The 20,293-nt window shown below is 40.4% G+C and overlaps 1 protein-coding gene across 1 annotated transcript; it reads right to left on the bottom strand.

Annotated features, from left to right (window-relative positions):
- Nucleotides 1–15,340: 15,340 nt before the first annotated feature.
- On the bottom strand, nt 15,341–19,756 carry MMP7 (matrix metallopeptidase 7). The gene is made up of 6 exons (XM_074572972.1): nt 19,530–19,756; nt 18,788–19,011; nt 18,533–18,681; nt 16,765–16,890; nt 16,093–16,254; nt 15,341–15,534 (listed from the first exon to the last, which is right to left on the bottom strand). The coding sequence occupies exons 1-6, from the start codon at nt 19,635–19,637 to the stop codon at nt 15,521–15,523; spliced, it is 783 nt and encodes a 260-aa protein (XP_074429073.1). The 5' UTR covers nt 19,638–19,756; the 3' UTR covers nt 15,341–15,520.
- Nucleotides 19,757–20,293: the final 537 nt, after the last annotated feature.

The raw sequence follows: 20,293 nt of genomic DNA, 5'->3' as shown, positions 1-20,293 counted from the left end.
ATGATGTGAATTCTTCTATAGCAAATTCTGTACGAAAACTGCAGTGTTGTATTTCTGTGGATGCTGTGCTTGGCATGCACCCTTTCAACCAGGGACCTGGCAAAGCATGGAGCCTGCTATGGAGGGTGCCCGGGAGTCTGGAGTTATGTATGGTCAGGAGTGTGGAAACCTGCTGAGTCCTTACCCTCTTTTTCCTGTTGTCTTTTACTCTGGTGAGTAAGAAACCGACTGCGACAACTAGCTGCTTCTCATATAGCGTAGTGGTTATCAGAAGGAAAAAACGTCCAGTCATAATTGGCCTGATTTGAATGGGTAATTGAAATGATAAAAGTAGAATGCTTTCCCCTTATGCAGCAGTTTCCCCACACAGATCAAAACGCTTTCTGAAAATTAAGTGTCGTGGACTTTTTGACTGTTAATTTTCCGGTGAAAGTGCAGAGCTACTTTGGTGATGAGTGGGCATTTAAGATGCTCAGCAAGATAGCTGACTTCTTGCTGGTGTGCGACGACAGAAAGAGGAGGTTGTTGGCTGAGTGCAGACACCTTACAGAGGTGGCACCACAAATGTTCGTAATGGTCTAAACAAGGAAGTAGTAAAAAACCAACAACAACCAACAAACCAAACAACAAGAAAACCTAATTGGAACTTCAGGTGAATTTCAGTGATCCAGAAGCGAGTAGTTGATTTTGGGGCCTGGCCAGTTTGATGGGATGAAGAAAAAACTATTCTGACAAAATCCATTACAGGACCTTCACGGCACACCCTTGGTGCAGCTGTCTGTTGGTTTCACAGTGTCCTGGACAGGGAAATTTACATATTTGACCTGAAAAATGTTGTTTCCTTCGGCATTTGTCAGGTACCATTTGGGCATGTGATTCTGTGTCTGTCCTCATCCTGATTAAGGCTAATGAAGGCTAATTAACCCCAGCTGTCTTCTGCGACCTGATTCAGAGTTGGGTATAGATGTACGTCTAAGCAGACAGAAAGAGAGGGTGCCCATAGCAATAGGCGTGAACACAGCTGCAGTCTGCGATATTCAGTCACATCTTGATTTTCAGAAGGAATTCTCAGTACAGGAGAAAACTCTCCCTGTTACAGAACATTCTTTGAGATAAGCCTGGAAATACTTTTTTTTAAAGATGAAAATGCATATTTTCATGCAAATATCGTTGCATCAGAGGGATGAATTTGCCACTTACTCAAACATGTCAGCCGGGGTAATTGGCACTAGTGGTTGCTTGACATAATGTTCTGCACTGCACGGCATTCCTTAGTATTAAAATCTTGAAGTCTGGTCTTTATGAAATCTTGTGTTTATGAATTTTTGCATTCCTGAGAAAACTATTTAGCTCAGAGAAAATTTTGCTACATTTTATCTTTTAGACAAGAAAAATATCCTGAAAGAAATCAGTTGGTTAGAGAAGCTGACAACTGGTATAACAGACTGTTCTAGGGCTCTGAACCTCAGATTTCTGTTCCTGTTTCGGGAGCACAGTTAGCAGGTGGCCATTTGACCTGCAGCTGAAAAAAATGAGAAGGAAAGTGAGAGCCTGGGGCGTGTCGTTGGCTTTACTGCATAATTTTCTAATAAAAATTAGTTGGTAAATAGTTGATTTAATTACAACACTCTATAGACAAGAAAAAGCTGGATTTCTCATGTTAGTTCCAGAATATACAACGTTACAAAATGCTTGAGCACATCACAGTTCCACATTTCCTTCTAAACCCTACAGAGCTAAACAGTTTTAAATACTGTAAAAGAAAGACAGGGACAATCTGAACTGGGAAATGAAATCAGAATGCAACTAGTCGTACTTTCATTTCTAAAAATGTCCCTGATCATTCTGTAATACAGCCTAAGGTGGCCATGGCTTTGCTCTGAAACCATCACAGGTGTTATGACGTCGCTCAAGAATAGCTACAGCTACAGTAGTGATTTGCACTGTAAAACTTTTGGATTGTTTTCTGCACAATTCCAAGTTGCTGTTTTGGGGGAAATGCATGCATAAGAGACACCTGCCAACCAGGCGTACATGCCAGGAAAAGTTTATTGTATATAGGACAGGTTGCCTTTCATTCAGAAATAGTTTATTAATTGAAGAATACCATTCAGTGAACCTGAGATAAATACGAATTTGTGTCACGCTCCATGAGCAGTTTCAGGTAAATAAAGACTGAGGATGTCGTGTTATCTTATGGAAGGAAGGGATGTGACTTCTAGTTCGGATGTCGAGACTCTGCTTCCCATCTTGTTGACTATTTATGAGTGAGATCTTTCTTAGAAAACGAGATCTCATGGTTAAAGGCCTGTCTTTAATCAATGTAGGACTTGGATCGAACCTCTGGGCCACAGTTTCCCACATAAAGTTTCCAACCACTTACATGTATCTACTTTGCCATTCTGCAAGTGTAGACCTTTTTTATGTTAAGATTGTCAGAAGGTTTTTTAAACTGAAAAACATGTATTTTTTTAACTTGAAAATGGTGAAAAAATGAAGCTTTGAGTCAAATTGTAACTTTTTAATTTCATTTCAGCTTTGGAAAAAACCCAGGTTATTTGAATCTTAGCCATAGGGGTAATGATTTTGTTGTTTCTAGAAATGTTCAGCTTAAAGTTCAATGATGCAGGATACTAAGAACCATAGCTCTAGTCTAATAAAGTATTTAATCTTGAAATATTTGCATGATCTTTTTGAAGTTTTGTAGGGATGATGTACGTGCTTAAAATTAAGCGCCTGCTTAGCTCTTTGTTGTTGTTAAAAATGAGGATTTCTAAAGCAAAAGTTGAAGCGGTCTGTGTGGATTTCTTGCCACGGTGTTGTCATGACAGGCACATAATAGGTTTAATTAAGCCTTCTGCCATTCATTTCTTGGTCCTTTCTTTCTTAAAGTGAATAAATAGCATAGAGTAATGAACTGTATGCTTTAAAAATAGCCTTATGGGAGTCAAATGTATTCAGGAGTGATATCTGTGGAAAAGCTTGGGGAAAAAAAATACACACCTTGTCTCCTGGAACTCCCCTTCCACAGAAAGCATGCAGCATGTCTTCAGAAATGGTCTCCTGACCCTATCTGCAGTGACTCATCTCTAATAGCCTAAGACCAGCTAAGAGCTCTGGTAGACTTGCTCTGTGTATTTCTGTCCCTTTAGTTTTGCTTCTGAAGCTGTCTGAGAATTGCAGTTTCTATTTTTCCTTGCTATTTTCTTTCTATTTCTTCTATTTCTTTCTATTTCTATTTTCTTTCTATTTCTTTTCCTTTCTATTGCTACACCAACATTTAAAGACCAACTGCCTCACCCCTGTGTTAGATAACTTAAAGAGCAGAGGAAACCCAACTCTTTCTTATCTACAAAAGCAAATGCTTTCTTTCCTCATTCATCTTCTCGCTGCTGCCTTGAATCAGCGTCTTGTCATTTCCAAATGGGATTCCATGCCTATACTAGGACCTTAAACATATATTCTCTTCTAGTGCTTCAGTTGTTGAAATGGAGTTCCAAGCAAATCCTCTGACAAGGAGGCTAATGCTACAGACTTGTTTACAGAGATTACATGGTATACAGAGAAAGAGGGAGACACTGTAACAGACAGATTATTTGTTGGAGAGTACGTGTGTTTTCCATGTAATACGTTTAGAAACATATGAGTGCCTAACATATCTCATCTTTTTAGGAGACCTTCTATTTGAAAAGAATAACAAATTCTCATATCATTTTTTTGGTACATCTAATAAATTGTTCGCAGCTCTATTTAATAAGCTTGCTTTGCAGTCCTTTTCCTTTCTTTATCTCTGTTAATGAAAAGCAGTCAAGGCAAGTGAAATCAGTCACTGATGTAAAAAACCCAACCCCAACCCATTCTAAAAGCAAGAAATACTGTTTGTGACGTAGCAGCTGAAAAATCTGTAAATGATGTCTGTTATATAGCTCCATGCTTTCACTATGAATGGTCTTGAAATGCTTTCACCCACTTTAGCAGATACTGTTTCCAGATCATAATTAGGATTGGTATCTTTTAAGCAAAGGTAACTATTGTTGCTATGAAAATGCATGCAAACTAGGTCAGTGCTGCAATATGCAGGAAGGTAAGTCTTCATTTTGTAAATGTTTTAGGTTCCAGAGGATTCTGCTTCTGTTTCTGTTCAAATCTTAATACTGAGATGAAATATTTATACTGGAGTTAGTTCAATCAGGCAGTCATTTTGTTTGGCAGATTGGGTCACCTTTTGGGCAATTAACAGTTTGTGAGCTGCAAACTCGTGTGAGGTTTTGATACACTGCTCACTGTGGCACACATGGGCCAATGCTGTAATGATGTTGTAATGTAGCCAGAAAGCACATTCTCATAAATCAGTGAGGCTAAAATAGTAGTATCGGACTTTGATCCTGGACTGAAAAAATGTGTTGCAGGACTCAAGAAGGCAGAACCTGATATTACAGAAACTGTTTTCCATCAGTAACTCTTGGTACTATGAGAAAGCTTTTCCAAATATCTGGAACTTCTTACTGAGGTTACCTGTACATCCATCTCCTCTTAGTTTGATTTTTTTCATTTAAGTCATTTGCTGGCACAAATTCCTGTGAATCTTCTGGGGTTAAACCACGACAGTCCTTTTTGGTGCCCCACATGGGGCTCGAAGGGTTTGAGATGATGACAGATTTTATTGGAATGTGCTCGATTGAATTTATAGCTGTTATTGCTGTTTAGCAATTCACAGGCTCCTGTGTTTGCCGTGGGGCTTGCTTCCCTTACTGCGTACTAGAGTCTAGTGCTCATTAGTGGTTGGTTTTCGCTTTCGCTGCTTGCTGTACTGCTTATCATCTTACTCTGCTGGGCCTGGGAACATTTTGGTAACAGCAGAGGTGATATGCCTGTGCTGGCAGGTGGCCAGGGCACCGCTGCCATTTCTGTGCTGCTGTTCTGGACAGGCTGGAACTCCAGCGTGAACTCCAGTAGAAGGGACTGTGACCGGTGGATGAGTCCACGTGGGAGCAGGACACCCTAAAGCGTGTGTGGCCGTGGGGTTGTCCGTGCCACTGAAGGGACACTGAAGGGTGTACTTCTGGAGGGACTGTGGCCCAAGGATAAGTCCCTGCTGAAGAAGGTACAGCTCCAAGTGTCTGTGGCGGTGCATGAGTGCACATCAGCTTGTGAATGCGCACTCAAGTTGGGAAAGATTTAGGGTTCTCTAATTTATATCATATGATACCTGAAATTAAATTTGAAGTAATTACAAAAGAAATGGTATTTTTTCTCTGTTTTATAGACATAGCCAAGAAGTAAAGCACCTTGTAGGGAATAACGTTACATTCACTGTTTGTACCTCTCTGATAGCACAAATTACCAGAAGTAGAAATACTTAGATTAAGCACAGGCATTTTGAAAATGAGCTATAATAAAAGGTTTACAAGTTTCAGTGTTTGAATTATAATGGATGCAAAGACGATGTTTCTGCTTCATCTCTTTAAATTACTGCTTGAAATGGGAATGCATTTAGGCACTTAAGGTTTGATTTATAAAACTGCTATTTACTTTTATGCCGGTTCTTTGCGTAGTCTGCTTGGTAAAAGAAAACTTTGATCTCAAGAGTGCACAATATGACAAATAGGATTGAAAGTGTGAAAGAACTGTGGTATTCTCAGAATCAATAAATAGGTTGTACTGCAATATATTTTATTTAGAGAAAAATAGTGGCAATATTTTACAAGTGAAGTGCAGAAGCTAGGGCTGCCTGGAGGGATGTCAGACTGGCAAAGACACTCTAGACACAGGATCCTCTTTGAAACAGTGTGTTTGGTCTGATCTGGCACTTTCAGGATATTCACACTGAACTCCTTGCTAGGTGATTTTTTTGGTTGTTAAATAACCTAGGGCCAAGGTACTACCTAGGATGGCTTCTTGGCTGTCATCTGGATTGTTAGTGATTGTTACCCAGGAGAACTTTGATTAAGACATCTAAGGTCTGCAGCATTTGTCACTGAAATACAAGCAGAAATCTGATTACCACTTATGTAAGTGTTCCCAAATTCTATCATGTAGTTAATTTGGGAGAGAGGGGAGAATATTATTTTATACTGCTACCTCTCCTGTAATAACAAAGAGACCAAACAAACAGAACTGAGGGCCAGTCATTTGAGGTACTGTATAAACATGATGAAAACATGGTTAATAGCAGAAAGATTTACAACAGAAATTAAAGCTAAGAGATAACAGGGCAATAAAAATCTCAGGAAGACAGCATGCAAAGGTAAGGATTAGTTCTTTATGTGATAGGCATGCTGTATCCCTAAGCACGGTACAGTGTTTTTGTCAAAAACTCAACGCTAAGCCAAAAAATGATAGGCAATGTAAGGGGGGGTGGAATTTGTGTGGGCTTTTCTAATGCTTAAAAGTTGAATGAGAGAACATGGAAAAATGATTGAACTGACCTAGCAAGCAGCAAAGATCTGCTTAGTCAGCAGAGGTTTCTAAATAGGTGGCCCCATTCCTTAGATTACATACGCAGACTATGCGCAAGCATCCCACATTCAAAGTGTTTCTATACTGTAGACATTGTACTGTGGGAGCAAATAGCTCAGTGGAAAGTTCTGACCAATATTTATCTGTCATCTTAGGCATGATTTGCAATCGGTGTGAAGTCTGAGCTGCTTGAACTAGCCTGGTAGTGACATGATACCAACATTCTGCTTTGTAGCCATAGCAAACATGAGTAAGAGAAGTGATTTCTTCCTTCATCATTCTGGCTTCTTATAAAAACGGGTATCTTCCTTATAATCATAAGATATTATCCTCACTGCTAAATGAAAAATGGATCCTTTTACATCAGGACTGGATAAGCATAGAATGGTTTGGGTTGGAAGGGACCTTCAAGATCATCTTGTACCATGCCCCCTGCTGTGGGCAGGGACACCTCCTACTAGACCAGGTTGCTCAAAGCCCCGTCCAACCTGGCCTTGAACACTAGCAGGGATGGTGCAGCCACAGCTTCTCTGGGCAGCCTGTTCCAGTGTCTCACCACACTCACAGTAAAGAATTTCTTCCTAATACCTAATCTAAATCTACCCTCTTCTAGTTTGAAGTCATTGCCCCTTGTCCTATGACTACATGCCCTTGTAAAAAGTCCCTCTCCAGCTTTCTTGTAGGCCCCCTTCAGACACTGGAAGGCCGCTATATGGTCTCCCCGGAGCCTTCTGTTCTCCAGGATGAACAACCCCAACCCTCTCAGCCTGCCTTCATAGGAGAGGGAATAACTATTTCGAGTTATTCCAGGCTCCATTTTATTAGAGCTCTTGATCATAAATCTAAGTTACTCTTTCCATACTGACAGTATGAAGATTCCTGATCTTCCTCTCTACCCTGTCGCTTCTCATCCCTACTAGATACCAACAGTTTCTATTTCCATTTTTTGACAATTAGTAGTTCTGTGGAAAAGGTTCTGGGGAGACTGCAGAGTTGCTGCTATCACTTCAAAAGGGAAAGATGGAAATGTTACCATTTTACTGTGTTCTTATGTTACCATGCACTGATAGATCCCAGCTTGACCCAGTTGGGAATTAGGTTCCTGTTTACTCTATAAATGCTGAATGTTGCAAATTTTGTTAAGAATGGGAGATTACACTTGGAGTAGTCTAGGAGTATAAGGTCAGCCAACCAGACAAAGAGGAGAGCAGGGCCTCAGCAAAAGAAGTCAGTGTGACAAACACTTAAGAACACCTAAGCCCAGTCTTTTTTAGGTAGAAGAAAGAGATTTTAGTGATGATCTGAAGATGACTGTGCAGAGTATGTTCAACCCAAGAATCCGCTTAAAGTTCTGCGACTGGAAGGGTGGAATTCGTTTCAACTATTTCCAGACATCAGTAAGCAGTGAATATATCTGCATCTAAGCTCAAGTCAAAGAGAGTTGTCTTCCTAGCCAATGGAGAGAAATGGACATTTTTAGGTTATTGTTTTCTGATTTTTGCTGGACCTCTACATTAGGATGAGATTAACTGCTCCTGAAAGTAACAAATAGAGAAAGAATGCATCCTTGATTGCATTCTTTAAATGTAAGCTTTATTTATTCTAGTTTATTATTTTTGTGTTAAAGCCTAAGTCTAGTGATTTCAAGTTTTTGTGTCATTTGGCTGATTCCCTTCAAGGGAAGACGGGACAGTCCTGATTCAGGCTCTTCCTGATCCCACATCCAATGACAAATTACAAGAACATTGTGTTTGATCTTTTGCAAAGCTCATTTTCATAAAGAATTTTTTTTTTTTATTGGGGAACCATTGATTTCAAAGTAATGGTTGAATTCTGAGTGAATTATTTGTGAGTAGTAGTATGTAATCAGGACTGCCACCACAACACTGTCCTGTAACTCAAAAGAAAATATATTTAGCATTAAAGATTCCAATTTATCTTCAGAATTTTTGCACAAACGAAGTTTTAATGGAATGGGCCAATGCTCTTGGCAATGCACTGTATTCTGTTATTATGCTTGAACTGGATAGATTGGTGTTGAATGCAATGGGTAGTTAGTAGGAAGTGTGGTAATAATTTTGGCTATATCATCATTGAGAGTTTTTCTGTATTAGTATTCTTTTCTTTCTTTTTGTCTCCCCTTCCCCCTTTTTTTTCTATAGTAATTACATCTGTAACAATAGTAATTTTTTGATTAAACTGCTAAATTGACAGTTCCTGGCTTTGCAGGCCAGGTGTTTCCTTTTGCCTATAGCAAGATTTGCAACGTTAGCAAAACTGGGTAAATTTAGCTTGATCCTTCCTTTGGTGTTCATCAGGATAGTGAGCCACCATTTGCCACGACGCCCTTGTGTTTAGTAGCTATTAGGCCACATGAGTATGTTTTAACCTTCCAGACTTCATTTATGAATTTGGGTCTCCACCATCAGTAAATATCCTATGTTAGGGAATTCCACAACTGAGTTATGTGCTGTGTAAAAAAAGTACACCCTTCTTTGTTTAAAATCTCCCATAACATTTAATTGGGAGTACTTTACTTTTTGAGTTATGAGAAATAACGAATATCTCACTACACTCAGTATATCAGCTCTGTCAGATCCCTTCGTGTGGCCAAGCTGAAGACCTCTACTCTTTTCTGCTTTTCTGATGTGGATGGGCTTCCATATTTTCCTATATCCCTGAGCAGCCTCCTGCTTTTCTCTATGCTTGTTTTATTTGCGGTGAACTTTATTTTTAGGGATGATAGAAAACAGTAACAATTTCCACCCCCAAATAATTTTCCTCGGTCTTTTCAAACAAACAGCGATTATCTGTAGTTCTCTGGCTTGTGGTGGTTCCTGCTGTAACAATAATCAAAACAGATAATATTTTCTCTAGTTCCTTGCTAACATTTTTACTCTTCTAGATAAATCCAAAATAATTCCATTGACGTCAGTGGAACTGCTTCAGATTGACATTGCTGAAACTGAAAACATAATTACGATACCATTAAGAACATCCTGTTTGAGACAGGCTTTGTTAAAGATATAATTTTATAAAAACAGGGGAAAAAAGCATCTTCAAATTGGATGAAATTTCCAGTTAACGCTAGCAAGAAAAGTCAAGAGGACAGTACTGTAAGAGGCCATACTTCATACTTTTGCAGCTAACCAGCTGTTTCCCATCATATATTTGTGAGCTTTTTACCTGTGGCAGGTTTAATATATATTGCTAAGGCTGGAATTGCTGCTGATGTCATTAAATTTATTCTCCAGAGACGTTATTCCCCTGTTAATACCAGGTATCACCGTCCCTCATCCAGAGTGTGTAGCAATTAAGCCCCGTTACAGAATTAAAATCTGAAACAACGTGAGCCTTTGTGCAAAGCCAAGTTCGTGCACAGAGCTGGGGTGGGAGCTCAGCTGCCTGATGGCAGGGCTGTCCCTGGATCTGAATGCATCGCAGGCAACAGGGTGCCAAGGGCAGAACCCTTGTTTCTCTTAGGAACGGCAGCCAGTAAAGGCAAATACATATTTTTATTACACATCTGAGAAGGAAAAAGGGTCCTGGATGGAACTGTATATAAATGAGAAAGAAATCAGAGAAATATTCAGAGAGCAGAGAGATAGACAGTTATTAAATAGCCAAATGAAGATAGGGTTGGCAAAATAAGCTTATAAAAGAAGTGTAAGAGAGAGCACTTGGGCAGACTGCAAAGCTTGGAAAAGCGGGTTGGACTTAAGGATATAGCCTGTAGAAAGGAAAAAAAAAGTCAAACATAAGGACGGCTATACTGGATCTAAAAAATAGCTCAGTGTTTGGTCCCTCATAAGGACCACCTAGACAAGAATATAATAAGAGGACAAACATGCAGTAGTAATTCCCAAGAAAAATATATTAGCTTTTAGTAATTTGTAGGTCAGGCAGTCCATGAAGCAGTTACTCGTGAGGTATCATTTAATGGATTTTTTTCCTCCATGAATTTGTCCAGAGAGTATTTGAACCATATAAACTATAAGTACTCAGATTATAGAATAAAAGGAATTTCCTCAAGAATGACGGCCCTTTTGGAAGTGAAGGGTTACAAATATTACAGCACCAGGAGTGGATTCTCATGTGATGAAACCAGACAAGCTGCGCTCAATATCACTGTTAACACTCTGTGCAGAAATACCTCACTGCAAAACAAAGCTCTGGGAGCATGTACTGTTCATGGCATGATCTCTATTTTTTATTTCTTTGCTCTCAGACATGGAGATACCGAAAATGAAGAGTTACAGGCTGCTATAAAAACTTTAGAGCTGGATTTACAGTCCGTTCATGGGTTGGAAGACCTTTTTCCTGTAGCTGGGAACTCAAAACAAATGTATATTTCTTACCTTGAGATGTTTTAGCTAGCACTCTGTCCATTCTTGCAATGTCAAAACGGTCATTTTGCTTCATTCCTGATGCAATGTCTTTATAGTTTTTTACTATTGTTTTTCTTTTTGGTAGGCTGTTTGTGGGGGAATGAATAAATTAAAAGATAAATGAAAGTGTCTTTATGCCCAGTATAACCTTCTTCCTGGCTTTCTTTGTGTAATTAAATGTTTCCATTTCCAGGATTCCAGAAGAAACTAATCCCAAGGACATCATGCCACGCATTTCACAGGGAAGCTCTAGTTTAAAGATGGTTCTCCCTCCTTGGGTAGGAAAAATGGTAGACTTAAAGACAGGACTGAGGTTGTGTTTGAATGTGCATTACCCCAACATAGCCAAGCACTGTTACAATCGCCAAGGAGAAGAGGAGACAATGCAGACACAGAAATTAAAAAAATATCTAAAAAGAAGGAGGGATGTTATGTAAAGAGATTAATGTGAAAGGAAAAAGCAGTGACTTCAGGCGAGAAAAGGGGGATTGGTAAGTCCCCCCTGCTCACCTCGAAGTGGTGTATATTTAAATTGTAGAAATTGCTAGTGCTTTGGGTAAAATGCTGTTTCTGCTGTATTTGGCAAAGGCAAATGAGAAGAGATGAGGACTCTTTCTGCAGTATTTACGACGGTTTGGGAAACGACAAGCTTCACTTTTTTTTAAGTCTTCAGATATACAAACGGTTTCAAAACTTTATAAAATAATAAATAATTAAATTCTGGATAATAAAAAAAAACGCTAGAGCACAGCACTGGGCGTTTATTCGGATGAATAAAATAACTAACCTGTGATACTGTTTCAATTTATACTAATCAAATCTAATCTGTACATACATCTATACGGACAGAGAAGTTTATATGACAATTATATTTAAAAGCACTTCTTAAAAGAAAGGAAAATTAATTGTCTTAAAATTTTACTAGACAGCAGATGAAGTAGAATCCATAGTGTAGTGTGAATTAAAACTAATATTTTTCTACAGGTCCCATGCACCCCTTGTGCACAATTCTATCACATGTATCTGGACTTTGCCCTCTCAGAATATCACTCTGTGTGTGGTGGAGAAGGCTCAGAATATCCAAATGACTGGGTAAGTTCCAATAGTAGCTTCTCTAGGGTAGTAACTGTGACGTTTTAAAAACAGGAGTAAAACTTATCCTTTTTGTGTGGACGGTCAAAGGACCTATCAGAAATGTTAACACATTCATTTGCTACTTCGTGTACTACCTGGAACGGCAAAGCTGCATTCAAATATATATTGTTTTAAGAGAACAATAGTAAAAGCAAACAAGAATTCGAAGCCCTGCCAAAACACAATGCTATGTGATTACCCTTCTGTATGGAGGACGAGGGAGCAGGTGCTATTCAAGTGACATAACGCGCTTAGATGTCCTCAGATATGTACTAGAGCGAGCATGTGAAAAATTACACAGAAAGCAGTAGAATAAAGCGAAGAAGGAAGAGGCAGCAGCATCCTTGCTAAATTTGCGGTTGTCCCTAATTCCCCCTGGTGGTGGGATGTATAGTAGGGCCGTGGGCTGGTGGACATGTAAGATGCGCTTTACACCGGGGTGTAAAGCCAGTGCAGTTTGCCGAGCTGTACCACTAGATGGAGGCAGATATTGCGTAGTTCACATCTAGTAAGCAGGGTGAGGTGTGCCAATGGCAGCCTTTTCCCCAAAGGAGAGGTCCTGTATGTGAATGGAAGCACAGCAGGAGCTTGGCAAGAGGTAAGATGTTGATGACGCATCAGTGGTACCTTTGTCTTCTCTGAGGGCAAAATTCCTGTCTCCTGCTTTATTTCACACGCTGTGGAGATGCTAGCTGAGCACTGCTGCCTCTTGGAGATGCCTCCTTCAAGACAGAAGGGTGCCTCACTCCAACCTTGTGTTGGGCCCACTGCAGGATAGTCATCTCGAGTGCTTGCTGGAAGCTGTCTCCCAGATGTGTGCCATTGCAGGGCAGTCTTCCTAGGAATACACCTCTGGAGTTTTATCCCGGTCATCTCAGTTCATATGGAAATTAATTGTATACTAGAAAACAGATCTGCTATTTTCTGTCAAGTATTTGCTCTCATGTTTTCCTCATTTGTCAGTTCAGTGCCTCCTCCAGCATGGTGCATGGATTGTCCCATATGTCCTTAGGAATGCTTGTTTCTGCACAGTCTTTTCTCTGATGACATCTGTCTTCTATGTCGTTCTTTTCTCTTTAAGAAGTACTAGCGAGTGACTTGACTCAGTAAAGGCCATGGTGTGTCTCTGTTTTGTGTTATGTTCCCTGTGTGGACTTTGGCCATGAGATCAGGGTACTTTCTGTCAACAGTGGATTTTTCCAGGGCCTCCCAGGTCGACCCAAGTTGTTCAAGCATCCACACAGGCCATGGAGCTCACTAGTCCCATTCTTCAGAGTCTTTAATACAGTCTGGGATCTGACTGATTCTGGGACTTTCTGGTTTTCTCATACCTCAAGACAACCGTGCCCTTAGAATAATATCCACTTAGCACTAGCTACTTCATCTTTGAGCTTCATGTGGAAGAAATGGCTAGTAACTGAAGGGAGTGTTTTCAAACTTTTGCCTTACCAGAGGTGAGAAACCTTTCTGAGGGGGAAGCACTTGAAGGAACCATGCCTCATACCCTATCCTTACATATCCTTGCCACTCTGGATGTCTCTGTCAGTGACTTATTTCAGCCATTGCACCATTTGGTGCTGCTTCTTGCAGCAGATATTACTAGGTTAGATGGACTGGACTAATGGGAATTCTTCATGGAATAAACTGCTGTCCATCTGGTGAGTCTGGAGCTCTAATTCTGTCTCCTCCCCTCTTCATCTTGTTGCTCACTCTCCTTATGGAGGAGGTGGCTGTAGCGTTGCTTCCTTGCCATTGCTGGAGGCACTTCCAAGGCAATCACAGAGCAGTGGGGATCCCATGGACGGTGAAGATCCTTTTTCTGTTGCAGTACTTTGAAGGCAAAGTGTCGGCTGCGAAGGGAGTGATTAGAAGAGGTGAGAAGGAAAGCAGGAAAAGGTAGTTTCCCAATGTGACAGAGAGGAATGGACTTTCATTCCTTACAATATGTTTCACATCCCTTCCAGCTCCAGGGAGCCAGAAGGAGCAAACCCCAGAGATCAGTTGGTACACAGAAACCAGGGTATTAGGCCTACCTTGGGAAGTGTATTAGTGTTTAGATGCTATCCTAGCACATATTTATGTTTGGTGGCTGAGAGACCAGGACATGAGTCTTACGAATATAGGTAGATTAAAATTGCCTCTCCTCCTTTCCACCCGTGTGTCCCACGTTGCCCATGAGTAGACTTCCTGCTCTCAGGTGTCCTGCACCAAACCTGGGGCTGGGCAAAACTTTTTCCCAGTTGTATGTGGAATCAGAGCCCTTGCATCACCAGGCATCAGCTCTTGAACTGGAAAAGGTTTTTGGATAAAGGCTGGGAAATGCTGTCAAGCTTTTGAGAGGCTAGACCTTTGCGCACATTTGGCAAATGTATTGATGTAGGAGAAGCCTTCTCTCCCCATCAGGAAGCATAAAAAACTCCTAATGGAGAAACCATTGGTCCCATAACAGTTTATCCTGCTAAATATGCAAAAAAGCTCCAGTGTTTGTAGAGCAGTGCCTGTGTGCAAAGCAAACTATTTTCATTGCATCCTTCCCAACCTCTCCAAGGACTCAGCCCAGAGGCTTTGAAGTTTCTCGGGTGATGCTTTGATCAGGGATCCAGGAAGGCACGGCCATTTTCTCCTGGGATTGAGAGACATGGATGCATTTTCCCATGTCATTTCAGCTCTTCAGTTATTGCAGGAAGACAGGCATCTCACCCTGCAGCAGAGGGCAGCTCAGAGGACAACTGGCCAGCTCCAGCAATCAGGAGGTCTTCCTAGTGTTGCCAGGGTTATGCCTATCTGTGCTTGTTTTTGTTTTCTGGAAATGTGGGATTAGCCTTCCAAAGGTGGGAAGGAGAATTCCTGTTCTTTTTTTGGTTTTTTTTTTTTGTTGTTTTTTTTGTTTGTTTGGTTTTTTTTGGTTTTTTTTTTTTTTTTTTAATTTCAAAATATCTGACAGGTGTTTGAATGTCACAGTGGACAATGGGAATTCTAGTCCACTACTTCTCAAACCTGCTTCTCTGGCAAGCCAGGGTGGACATGAAGTTGAAAAGCTGTTCCCTTTGGGAAAGCATCCCAGCCCATGCTGAAAGAAGCACTGTGGAGACCTTCTCCTCTATGTGTGAGCCACACGGGAAGCACACTGTGATTCTGAGGAGGCAGCAGTAGGTACTGTGAAGGGCCAGGACATGCATGGGAACTGAAAGCAAGCTGGGAACAAAGTTTGTAACTCCAGCAGTAAATGCACACAGGCTCTTTATGTACCTATACCTCTATTTGGAAAGATGTTTGTTTGTCTGTCTATCACACATGCAGGAGTTATTTAATCCCCCAGTGAAATGTCAGAAGAAAAAAAACACATTAGACAACAGAGTATACAAGTTTGTTTTTTTTTAATGGTTGAGTGAAATTGTATAAAGTGCAAATAAATCAATATAATAATTCAGAAAGTGCAGCCCGTGAGTTTACCACTTTAATTAGCTAGAGGATTAAAATTGTTTGGGAACACCAAAGCAAAAAGATGTGGATTCTTTGGTCTTTCTGAAGCGCTTTCTTCAAGATTTTTTCCCTGTGGGAAAGAAGCACAAAATATAGAGTCTGTAGTGGAAATGGACAATGCAGACAACTATGTTTTATTCCTAGTGTTCCTCTAGCATGTCCTGAGGAGCGTGGTGCCTAAAGAAAAGCAAACCTGGCAAAGTTTACCCCGTGGGGTCAATTCTGGTTATGTTCCACTCCTACTGCTGAGTAGTTTCTGCCTTCAATGAACTGTCCCATTGACTTGATAAGTCGCACAGTATCCCTCTCATTTTCCTGCCAGTAGCCTCACTCACTGAAACAGCTCATTTCCAGAGCAAGGTCCACAGGATTTGTTTGGCAATATGTAAGTGTGCAGGAAGACAGTGTGCTGGGCAGCCGCACTGGTGTTCCATCATTTCTTGGTTGCAATGGGGACACGCTACAGAAGGAACATAGTGGATGGAGTAGACAGGAATGTGTTTTTACCAAGTTTGTTCCCCTTCTTTCTTTTTTGGTAACATGATGAGGCCCTTGCAATAAGGGAGAGTAGTGAAACCTGTACCCCAGTAGGTTTTATCTTGAAAATTAAATCTCATAATGAATTTACCATATAACTTCTGAATTCTTTGCTTGTCATCCTCTGGAAGTGTGAAGGTGTCTGGGTTCGTATATGAGTAGATAGGGTACATCAGAGCTCCACGAACATCTGAATGATTAAGTCCCAAAGAATGGCCAAATTCATGAGCAGCAACAAGGAACAAATTAATGTCTGCAGCACAGAAGCATAGAAAAATATGTCAAAGGTATGGCATTTCTTTTTAGCATATGAAGAGTTGACGTAGCAGGAGAATTTATACCTTTCATTCCCTTGGAATGAAACCTTGGACTTTCTTATGTAGCTATAATATTTTAATAAAAACATTACTGATCCCTTTCATATACATCTAGAGACCCTGAGTCTCTTCACAACTCTGCTTTTAGTCAACCTTATTCCTACAAGCAAGTCATTTTACCTTTTTGTAATTTATGTAGAAAACAAAGGCTTGTAGTCCTTGTTTAGCCTGTAAAAAGTGCTTTAAAATATGGACATAACAGGCATTATGTAGCTGCTAATGATAATGAAGCATAAGTACTTAGAAAGGTGTTTGAAAAGAATGAAAATGTTGGTACTGAAATGGTGACAAAGCATGAAGAGTTATGGAAAGCATTTTCTATGGCTCTGTTCTTCTGGTATGTACAATATTCGCTTTTCCCCTTCATACGCATACGTGGGTTTTACCTTGATCGTACTCTGACCACCTTTCAGACTCATCAAAATGAGCATCTCCACCAAGCCCTTGTCCAGGTCCAAACGCATGAGCTAGTACATTACCTCTTCCGTCAAAAGGGTATCCATCACCATGCGCTGCATTTGAAAAGAAATAAAGAAACAAATCTCATCAGGTAGCATCAGCTGTAATGTTTAAATTCAGCAAATTGAAGCATGCGGATTGTTTGTGCTAGTTTTGTTCATTACCAATCCTTAAAATAAAATCCTACAATACCAGCAAGGTTGTAAAAACAAGGAGCAAGGCTTAGGAAACGCTCTCCAAATTCATGACTTAAGTTCAAAATTTGTATTTGATACTTCAGGCTGCTGCATGTTTCAGAAAGAGTTTAACATTTTCTTCTGAGCCTTTGTCAGAAATGTGTTTCTGAGGCAGCAATCTGGGATTATTTCAGAATAAATACTTAATGCTCGACAACATTATAAGCACCTGAATGTTTTTGATGTTGGAAAGTGCTGGGCAACATTAGTTGTAGACATTCTCACTTGTACTGATTGTAGTGGAAGGTGATGATTTGGGAGAGATAACCATGTTCCTGAAGAGTTAAGTTCATTTGTCCCCAGCCTTGGGGACAGCACTTCTGTAACAGTGCATGTGGAATGTTACCATTTCCTACCTTGAGTGCAAGAACTGACAAGATGATATATTTGTACCAGCTCTGAAAATTTCCCCCTACCCCTTAGTGAGCTTCAACGGGATTGAGGAGTATTTGGGGATTCAGCTGCCATTCTGTCTCCTTTCCCTCAGACTATGTAGATAGACCTTGAGGCAGGCATAACACAGGCAGAAGAGACCTAGTCCTAGTGCGTGATGAGGGATTAAAACCCATTCCAGCTTGCAGGACCCTTTCTCACTTTGACTGGCACATTAATCGACTCTTCATGGCAACATAATATGTTTCCCATCAGTGAAGCATAAGCCTGGAACATTTTGGTGTTTATATGCAGTCATCTACTTGTAAGCCAGGTGTCTGATCTTCACTTACAGTCAATGGAGATCTAGTAAATATTGCCAATGGATCTAGAGAACAAGTCAGCCAACCTTAAAGTAGGCATTTAGTTTGGCTAAGTTGAGTCAGTTTAGGTGCCAGGAACAAGTTAAAGTTATGGCTACATTCACGTATTAGTCTGGATCACAAGTGAGCTTCTTGAAGTGACTCTACTGGTCATCCACGTATACCATGCTTTGGCTTGCACCTTGGTGCAATCTTGGAGTGCACCAATGGGATTCCTTCTAGAAGAAAATCAACCAGAAGGTATACTTTATGGCCAAAGCTAATGCACCCCAGCTGCCAAAGACTGTTCAGTCCAGGGAGCCAGACTAGATCTAGACCAAAGTAAACCTGCCTGAACGTGCCTGAATCCAGCCTGTGGAGGCTGAGTCTTCAGACCCAGCTGTTTTGCTCCACAGATCTGGTCCCAGTAGTTTGCACTATTTATTAAGGCAGACAGAGCCTTTAACATCTAAATTTAGGTGTCTCATTCTGGAGCTGAATTCTCCCTCCATTTCACAGCTGTAAATTTGGAAGGATTTTCTAATGGTTTCATAAGGTGAAACAGTCATAATATATAGATTTGGTGTCATGATAAAAAAAAGATAAAATTTATGCAGACTTCAGAATAATTCCAAACTCTTCTTTCTTTTAAAGCTGTGACTATAAAAATACAGGCTTGAGTGAAATATGGACCATTGCATTTTAAAAATGACAGGTATTCTCACCACCATATGCAAATCCAATCACAATGTCTGCAGATCTGATGTATACTCTTTTGAACTCCAGTGGAGTCACATCACTCCATACCGCCAAAGCCCTTTTAATTGCGTTAACCACTTTCTTCACTGGTAGATCAGGTGTATAATTGAAAATCCTGGCAGCAAAATTAAACAGGTTAATGTCATTTTGGGTGTGAAGGAAACCCACATAGTTAGACACAAAGCAACCCCTTTCCCCATAAAACCTGAAACATCACTAACTTGTAAGTCAAACTTGTCTTTCCCCATCTTGAAGCTTCAGGAGCTGATTTGGCATCTGAGACATCAGGGAGTCCACATCTGGGCATTTTCATTATTCCTAATGTTTCTGCATCTAATTGTCCAGTTGCAGGCAGGTGGAAAAACCTTTGCATTTCTTTAATCCTCTCTTCTAAGCTTAGGCTTGGTGTTCTTGTAAAAATTGGAAAGAATTTATCAAGATACACCTGGAAGAAGAAAACGAAGATAAAAATTGATATATATATATCTGTGATCTTTTGGTAATTGCGTTTTTCGTTTCACTGAACTGTTTCTTCATCCTGCAGTCATGGCTAGTTTTAGGTGTAGTTTTTTCTTCCCATTTCAGTTTACTAAATGCTGTTCTCTCTGCAGTATAGATTAGTGTATTTAAAAAGAATTGCAATAGCAGTGACACAGTAAGCAAGCAATTCTTTTAAGTAAACACAGTTTACTGAGCATTCAAACCTGCAGTATACATAATATTTTTGAGATGTTTTAAAAATGTCATGCTCCGCTTTATTTACCAGTTGGAACTTGGTCTCTTTTGTAAGTTAGATTTAGGGTGTCTAAGCTAGTCAGCAAATTGTTTTATGTCACCTCTGCAAAAACTGTTGTGTTAATGTAGGATAAGAAGATAATATAAGCAGATAGGAAAGGAACGTAGAAGCTGAATCAAAAATCAGGTTATTCATAATGCAGTTACATTGTTCCCCTGGTAACATACCGTTACGTTCTGCAGGTCTGTGTTGTTCGGTGTTTCTAGTTGAAGGGGTGCTGGAAAAGCAAGACTCCCAGGTAGGAGGATGGCGGCACAAAGTAGAAGGTATTGCATAGTGCCCAGCTTGCCAAGGAGCCTTGCTGCAGCAGAAAGCGTCCGACCTTCTGTCTCCCAAGCCCACAGCTAAAACGCTTATATAGATCCTGATAGCTCCAAGAGGTGATTACACACATGACTCACTTTTTGTGGTGTTACTGTAATGTCATCACTATTCTAAAAAGTAAATGAAAACATGTTAAACAAATCTTCCCTCTGACTTCCCTGTTGATGTCATGTCACAGCTCGCAGCCAGCTTTGTCTCTCTCTTTTCGTATTATTCCATCAGTGAAACCACAGGGTCACGGGGAAGTTCAGTTCTGGAACTTCATCAGTGCAGTTACTGTATAATCACTTCTTACTGCACTTCCCCCAGGTTCCTTATACACAAAGGCGTTTTGCAACAGCCTGTTGGTCAGCCAGCCTGCCTGTATTAGCTGGGGCAGAGACAGAGAAGAGAAGGGCAGGAGTACTATCTCACTGAAACCACTGGCATTTCCTAGGGAGCATGGACAACACTGTCTAGGTAATTTTTCTGAGTCAAATTCTGTTGTGAGGTATCCTATGCTGCAGGATAGGATACAGGATAGGATGCAGGGTAGGATGCTGCAGGTTCAGTGAAGTTAAAGAGGTTTCTGCTGTTTTCACAGAGATCAGAAGAGAGCACTTTAAGC

Source organism: Larus michahellis, chromosome 1, assembly GCF_964199755.1.
Source record: "Larus michahellis chromosome 1, bLarMic1.1, whole genome shotgun sequence".
NCBI classification, from domain to species: domain Eukaryota; kingdom Metazoa; phylum Chordata; class Aves; order Charadriiformes; family Laridae; genus Larus; species Larus michahellis.
The sequence above is the reverse complement of the archived record's forward strand: the minus strand, read 5'-3'. Positions and strand labels throughout refer to the sequence as shown.

Bases quoted from the DNA above. Each gene is read 5' to 3' on its own strand.
- MMP7 (XM_074572972.1), bottom strand. From the start codon at position 19,637: ATGCAATACCTTCTACTTTGTGCCGCCATCCTCCTACCTGGGAGTCTT. The intron at 18,682-18,787 runs GTTAGTGATGTT...TTTTGCTGCCAG, and splicing joins AAGACAAGTTTGACTTACAA to GATTTTCAATTATACACCTG. The intron at 16,255-16,764 runs GTAAAACCCACG...TCTGTGCTGCAG, and splicing joins GTGGTCAGAGTACGATCAAG to ACATTAATTTGTTCCTTGTT.